Below are 8226 nucleotides of genomic sequence, written 5' to 3'. Positions count from 1 at the left end.
GATAACAAATTCCAAGTATGATGCACATCCTTTGGAAAAACATTTTCTGGCTTTCATCAGGGAGATGATTCCAGAATTTACTCTGTGTTTGTCCCTGTACACCATAAATGAATCTTTTTCGGGTGAGTTCACTCTTACTATCTTCTTCCTGCAAAGAATCTCAGCATCGTTGGCGCTAAGCCATTCCATTCCCAAAACGATGTCCAAACCGTTTAACTCTATAGGTAATAGCTCCTCGTGGAATTCGTTTCCGTTTAGGCCGATGATAATGTTCCTAATACGGTCACTAAGAGATATGAACTTGCCACTAGCAACTTCTACAACTAAGGAATTATCAAGTTTCTCTACGGACAATGCTAGTTTCCCACTGAACTTATGCGACACAAAGGAGTAGTTTGCTCTGGAATCAAATAGTATATTGGCAGGCAAACCATTTACAAGAAAGGTACCTGAAGCGACGTCTGCTGCCTCCTACGCAGTCTCGAGCGTCATCTGGAAGGCTCTTCCCTTCAGCTTTGGTGGAACGTTAGTCTTTGCCGCGTCTTTCTTCTTCAGGAAATCCTTGGCGATGTGCCCTTCTTCACGGCACTCGTAGCACACCCTCTTATTGATGGTGCACTCATTGGCATAGTGCCCCATTTTCCCACAGTTGTAGCAGGTTACTTCCTCGCTACATTTTCCAGAGTGCTTCTTCTTGCACTTCTCGCACCATTTCGAGTCATTTCCTCCTCCCCCGAACTTCTTCGAACTGAATTTGCTCTTCTTTTTGTTGGGTTTAGAAGACCCTTCAAAAATTTCCTCTTCTCGCCAACCTCAACCTTGCTGGTAGCTCTTCCCTTAATCATATCCTCCACAGACTTGGCAACCCAGATAGCTGCCTCTAGAGTATGTGCCTGACGCACTAGCACCGCGTACTCCCATAGGAGTCCCTTAGCGTACTTGTCGATCTTTGTCAGCTCATCCGGGACAAGACGCAAGGCAAACTCCATCTTTTATGTGAAGTTGTTCATGTATTCATCGACTGACATGCTTCCCTTCTTTTGGGTCAGGAACTGGTTTTCTAGCTCGAGCAAGTTTTGAGCTGAACAATACTTTCACTTGAACTATACTAAGAACTCTACCCATGTCAGTTGCAGGGGCTCATTGGGGCTTAAAGTCTTCCCCAGGTTATTCCACCAACGCACAGCTCCTCCACGGAACTGACGTACTGCAAAGGTATTTTGTAGTTTGCCTCTGCAAACACACGTCATGAAAGGTAGCTCCATCTCTGAGATCCAATCCATAACTCCGATCGGATCTTCCTTCCCAGTGAAGGTTGATGGCTTGCAAGTCAGAAAATCTTTGTACTTGCATCCATTCCCCTCGACTCCGTCGTCTTGATTGTTCCTCCTAATCACCGGCGGGTCAGCTTAACCAATGGTCCTGCTGTAGTTTCCTTCCTCAGACTGCCCTTCGTTCAACTCGGGTTGTTCGATCGGTATGGTAGCTTCCTCTCGATTCTGTTGGAGCAAACGTCTGGTTTCCTCCATTTGACAATCCAACATAATTTGGACCATCTCATGTACTCCGACCATTGTCATTGGCTTAGGAGTGGCTACCACAACTGGTATTTGCTCAATCACATGAGGTTGGTTTCTGTTCCCATTTACACTCCCGGCACCACTGCAGGTTCTTGCCATCTTGATCTATTCTCTGAATAAGGTGAATTTAGATCTTTATTCAGGATAAGCGTTTAAATCATCCTTATCTCTTCGAAACATTTATGTGCTAGTTCTAATATCGTAGTTGTACGTTTAGAATCCTAAACACATAAGGTTTTCAGATCCGGTCGGCAACAGACCATTGATCCGAACAAATAACAACATATCAGACACACAACATTTAGCACATAAAAGCATTTTAGGCATAATTCCTCAAATAAAATAGTGCTCACATCTCACAATCATCACTTAGCATTCTAAGTTTAAGTCTAGAAATCCTACAAATTCGTAGTTCGCTTAAACTAATGCTCTGATACCAACTATGACATCCCCGTTATCTTCTTTATTCTACCCTAAGAATTCAGATATTCCTCGTTTCTTTATTCCTAAGGGTTATCCTAAGGAATAGGCAGAAAATCCATCGTTGACAAGGTTTACTCAACATGCACTAAATCCATAGTTACCAAGGTTTATCTTGTTTATTGACAATATCGTTTCCGAGACTCCTCTCGCAATACAGGTCAATGGGTTTTATCTCGTTTATCGACAATATCGTTTCCGAGAATCCACTCGCAATACATGTCGATGGGTTTTTTTAGAGTACACCTGGTGAATACACAGTTCAAAACACCTACAAGTTGTGAGCCTGCTAGCGCTCTATTGGACTGTCTAGAATAGTCCGTGGTCGTCATCTATACTTTGCTATATGACTGGATCATCAATAACATCTATAAAGAGGCCTCTCATTATTTTATTTGGTCACACAACAACTATTACATCTACCCATGTTTTACCCAACATATTTTGTAGATATAAAATACATATATAGTTTAAGTCAATTAAAACATGTATAAAATTGTTCATCCAACATAGATAGCAAGTATACAGATAATATGCACACACAACACGTAATTTATATAAAATACTTCATATCTATGTGTAAGATGAAAATAACTATGCACTTACCTGAGAAGGTGGTGACTCGGCGCTTGGACAGCACTTCGGTACTCTTAACACAATTTTCCTTCGGCAAAACCTAGTATCATTACCACTAGGGTTTAGTCTAATATTCGCCGACACTAATTAATAGTCTAGATATTATTACTATTATATAAGCGTTAAACGATACTTATATAACCCATAATAATAGCCCAAGTACTTATTATAAGGTCCTAATAACATTATTATATTAAAACATAAGCTATACTAAAGCTAGGTTAGGCGTAGCTCACTTACAGTGGGTTTTCTTGAAAACCGGGCTTCGCTGGAGCAACGTTTCCGAGCCGAAAGGCTCTTTTATCTGGGCTTCGGGAGCCTTGAGGCTTCCTTTGGGTGCTAAGGGGTTTACCTAGACTTTAGGGGGCTTAAGGGAGGCTAGAGAGAGAGTTTAGAGAGAGAAAGTTGAAGGGGAAAGGTGTGGGAAATAAGAGAACTCGACACCTCTATTTATAGGGTGAAATCTTGATGGACTTGCCGAGTCGGTGCCATGTGTCATCACTTGATGGCTTTTCTTGGGGAGAAAGCCTTGGCCCATATTCAGCCACATCACCCCTTTTGCAGCAGCACCCTGCCGACTTCTAAACCCCGTAACTTTCGCATACAAGCTCCGTTTTCGATGTTCTTTATATCCACGCGTAGGTAAAAATAACATATACAACTTTTATTAGACTCCGTCGGCTAATTCTTGACCGGTCTTAAATTTAATATTAGGAGGAGTTTAGACTGTTAAATGACCGCGAAGAATTCGTAACTCCTTCATACAGACTCTGTTTTTGTCTGTATTTTTACCGTTGAGTTCCTATTAATGAGATATTTAACTTTCATTTAGGTTGCGTAAGCCAAAAACTGCTCAAACTAAAATTCGAGTTTCGGGCCATGCATTGCTAAGCCAAATCTTAGAAAAATCATAACTTCCTCATACAAAGTCAGATTTGGGTGTTCTTTTTATGGATGTTCTCGGTTTAACATATACTAAAAATTTGGTTTAGATCACTAAGGTTAAAAAGTCCTCCATCTTAAATTCACTATTTACGGCTCCCGGTGCCGTGCCGGTTTTGTCGTAAAATTTCGACGGGCCATAACTTCTTCGTTATAACTCGGATTTCGGCGTTCTTTATATGTACGGAACCCTTGTTTCGACCATTACAACTTTATGTAAATATATCATACTTATCTCACACTTTAATTTTGACTTTTATTTTTATTCTTTATTAATTATATATTTATAATTAAGTAATAAGCACACAAATACACATAATTCACAGAGAATTCAAATATTTCATCTTTATTACTTCAAAAAGAGTTACAATAGTTGACCTAGACTATTACATCGCCCAAAAATGCTTAGCCCTGAAACCCGGGCGTTACACTGACCACCATCGATATTTCCATTCCTTGCTCTGTTCATCAACAACCCTTCATTCCAACACCACATATGATATTTATGATCACCATCTTCACCCTCCATAATCATATTAACCATACAAAATCTGTAATTAAAAAAAGAACAAAACAAGAGGGAAAATCCATACCCATCTGCAACTTCCAAAGAAATCGTCCCCTGTTCACCACAATTCAAACCACCGAATACCACATGTTCATCTGTTGCTTTGAGTGAAATTAAAAAACACGAAGGAGGAGTGAGACTTGAAGATTTATTGGAGGGAGTAAAAGAAAGAGAAGGGATGTGATTTTGTGCCATGCAATTGATTGAAGAGAAGAAGGGAGATGTATCATGCGATCGATTAAAGAGAAGAAAAAGGGGGATGCTAGCTTCGATTCACTGGAGGGAGTAAAAGAAAGAGAAAGCATTAAATGTTTATTTAGAGTTTTGTACCTGAGGGTTGTAATTTTAAAAAGTATTTACCCAATCATTGTTGTTTCAAAGTTATTTACCAAAACATAGTATATTGGGTTTTAGTAGTTAGATTCTAACTTTGCATTTAATAAAATATAATTTAGATTTTACATTAATTTTATAGTTTGTTTACAATAATAAAAAGACCACGTAACCATATTTTTTTTACCAATTCATTATATTCAAAATTATTTGATTGAATCACTATTCATTTATATGTTTTCTTGAACAGTTAAAAAAATTGAACTGTATTAAATTATAAAGAATAAGAAGTAATTCATAATTGTTTTACTGTACATAGTTTATTTTTTTTATAAACGTTTGGTTTTTTATTTTATAACCATTTTGAATAGAAACAAAATAAAATACCAACAAATGTAACATGAAGATCAAATGGTATAAATACAAATATAACTCGGATAAATCTTATATAATCAATCATTACTAATATAAAATGAGTTATTTTTAACATATATAACGAAAAAATCTAGAATAAATACTACTCAATCAAACACATTCACATATCCATAGGTCGTTTCCTAGGCTTAGAAGGACATGTTTTTTTTATTATGACCACTTAGTCTACACAATCCACAAAGATTAGCTTTCTTTCCTTCTTTAATGTCCATTCCATTTCGTAGCCTTGTGGAGCGAGGACGACCTTTTTCCTTTCGTTTTAACTCTGAATTTGGAAGCATTCCTTGAATAGACGTCTCAGGCCAATATGCTTCATGAGGGATTGGGGAAAAATCAGATGCCCACGTAGCAGAATATTCAAAAATTGAGTAATATCGTTGAATATATTGACTAGTATTTAAAGAAAGATAGGCACATGCACTCAAGACATGAGAACACGGATACTTATATATCTCCCACTTACCACATGTGAAAGTTTTTTTCTCCAAATCAACTACTTGCATATTTTTTCCTTTTTGAGTTACCACCTCAATTATTCCTTTTTGTCGGTTGAAAGATTTGAGGGTGTGTGCACTAGCTTTTGACATTGATGCTGCTTGTTTTACAACAACATGAGGAGTAAAAACATCTCCGTTAGCTTGAGCAGTAGGTCCCAAAGAACGCCTCACATCAAAATAGTGAACCAATCTATAAAATGTAAGTTTGACATATGGAGTGATTGGTAAAAAACGAGCACCTTTAAGTACACTATTAAAAATCTATGACATATTTGTAGTGAGCAACCCATAGCGTTTTCCACCATCATGTGCAAGTGTCCATCTACAAAGTGAATGTCCCTCGAGCCATTGACGATCTTGTGCATTTAGTTTTCCAATTTCATCCATGATAGAGTTGAACTTACGAACTTGATTTTGACTTCCAGCACGGTAAGCTAAAACTTTTAAATGTGAATTGCGAAACTTGTCATGAAAGTTATTGACAAAATGTCGCAAACAATACCTATACAAATCCTTTCAAATGTGAGAATTAAATTAAATGTACCATAAAAGTGGTTAACGAAATTAAATAATAAATACCTTTAGGATTCCACTATGACGATCAGATATTAAACAAATGCCGTCACGTTCTTTCACCACATGTTTCTTGACATGATTAAGAAACCAATACCAACTATTATATGATTCATTCTCAACAATAGCAAATGCAAGAGGAAAAATCTGATTGTTACCATCAACTCCCATTGCAATCATCATCTTTCCCTTATACTTACCATATAAATGTGTTGCATCAATGCTAACAATAGGTCGACAATGCGCAAATCCGTTGATAGAAGGAGCAAAAACCCAAAACACACGTCTGAACTCCACTTGATCCACACTACTCTCCCTTTGGTTCATATTACTATCTATGTGATCCACATTACTTAATCTAGCAGTGCACCATTCAACTATAGTCCCTGGATTGTAAAATTGAAGTGCAGCCATAAATTTTGGTAAAACAATATAAGATTCCTCCCAGTTTCCAAATATATGTTCAATCGCCTTCTGTTTTCCTACCCAGACCTTCCTGTACGAAGGAGTATATCCTAATTTATCAATTATTTCAGCTCTCAAGGTAGGAATGCTAATAGATGGTTGTTCTTTAATAAGGTGTTTAGTTTCTTGAGCGATCAAGCTCGCATCCAGATTTGGATGATCTTGAGTAATCTTATACTGGGAACAAGTGTGTGGACCAATGTATTGTGTTATCTCAAAATACCCACTACGTTTACGTTTACATGCACGTAATTGCCACTTACAACCAGTTTGTGAACACAACTTACATCTTATCTTCCAAATTGTTGGACATGTTTCAACCACTTCATATTGTCGATGTTTCCTAATCGTGTAAAGCTTGATAGCTCTAATAAGTTCGTCTTTATTCTTAAAAGAATTTTCACCCAATTCTTCAGTTAAATGATTTTTACTCTCGGAGTGTGACACCGTCCAATTGTCAATATTAGCCACATCTATTCCTTCTAAACTAGTAAAATTAGAAGGTATCTCAGCTCCATCCGTGGTTAAATCTCCTCGGTTTTCAGTTTCATTTTCATCCCCACTTTCATATCCGTCATTGTTTGTGTCAAATCCACTATTCATTCCATTGTTCACAACAGCAAATTCAGAAATTATATTGAAGTCCTCGTTGTGAATCATGTCTGACACAACATCAATAGGATTCATAGTAGGTAATAAAATAATGTTCATTTCTTCTTCTATCAAATCCGATTCTTGTGTTCTGCAAGTAATGTAACAAAAAAATGTGTAGGTGAAAACAATAACAAATTATAATTATGAAATTGAGATGGAAAAAATAATAAAAATGTACTAAAATGGATTGCTTTTTTGTCTTTATGATGAATGCATACATGGATAGAAACTAAAACAAATGGGAAAACTAAAGCAAACTGATATTTTTAATTCTCCTAGGCGTGTACTGTCCTATTCTATATGTAAGCAACATGAAAATTTTCTGTAGGCAAGATTATAAACTTTTCCTCAGTGGCAGAAATAGCCCCAAACTTATTATACAATGTCACATTCTTCACAAAAGTTCATCAACAAAACAATATAAGGTAAAATTTTGAAAATTGATGTGTAATATGAGTTTTATACCTGGGTGTTATATCCATGTGATTTTTATTTCCATTGACGTCAATCTCTAAGTATAGATCAATGTTGCTTAGTTCTTGATGAAGACTAAGCACATCAAACATAATTTCAACGTCATTATCGTCCTTGATCGGAAGAGGAATATATTTCATTACCTTTCCAACAACCGATGGGTATCTACAAATTACTTTAATATGATATTGTTGCTTGTCAATCGATGTTGCAAAATAGATTTGGTTGACCAGATCATTGAATTTTATTCCACGTTGAACCTTGATAGCTTTACTTGGAGACTTGTCGTAAGTTATACCTTCTTTCCCGTCACAAATTTTTCCGTCCCGATAGCATAAGAAAGTAACAAATTTTGATGTCATGTTGATAAAAATCTATGGAGAAACAAAAACAAATTTTAAAATAATGTAACACATTAATTTATACATATCTACATTTACTACAAAGCCCATAAAATATAAAAAATAAAATTTTGAAAGAAATTCACACCATCATGATAAAAAAAAAACAATGAAGTCAACAATCTTATTGATTCAATTGATGCTACGTATTGGATGAAAGGGAATCAAAAACAATAAATTTAAGAGTC

The 8226-nt window shown here is 36.4% G+C and overlaps 1 protein-coding gene across 1 annotated transcript; it reads right to left on the bottom strand.

Annotated features, from left to right (window-relative positions):
- Window positions 1–5102: 5102 nt before the first annotated feature.
- On the bottom strand, window positions 5103–7999 carry LOC111912107 (uncharacterized). The gene is made up of 4 exons (XM_023907847.2): window positions 7629–7999; window positions 6051–7251; window positions 5758–5984; window positions 5103–5661 (listed from the first exon to the last, which is right to left on the bottom strand). The coding sequence occupies exons 1-4, from the start codon at window positions 7997–7999 to the stop codon at window positions 5103–5105; spliced, it is 2358 nt and encodes a 785-aa protein (XP_023763615.1).
- Window positions 8000–8226: the final 227 nt, after the last annotated feature.

This window comes from Lactuca sativa, chromosome 8 (assembly GCF_002870075.4).
Source record: "Lactuca sativa cultivar Salinas chromosome 8, Lsat_Salinas_v11, whole genome shotgun sequence".
NCBI classification, from domain to species: Eukaryota; Viridiplantae; Streptophyta; class Magnoliopsida; order Asterales; family Asteraceae; genus Lactuca; species Lactuca sativa.
Note: the sequence above shows the minus strand (reverse complement) of the source record. Positions and strands in the feature narration are given on the sequence as shown.

Coding starts and splice junctions, on each gene's coding strand:
- LOC111912107 (XM_023907847.2), bottom strand. CDS start 7,999: ATGACATCAAAATTTGTTACTTTCTTATGCTATCGGGACGGAAAAATT. Junction 7,252..7,628: donor CACATGGATATAACACCCAG/GTATAAAACTCA, acceptor CATTACTTGCAG/AACACAAGAATCGGATTTGA. Junction 5,985..6,050: donor GTCATAGTGGAATCCTAAAG/GTATTTATTATT, acceptor CACATTTGAAAG/GATTTGTATAGGTATTGTTT.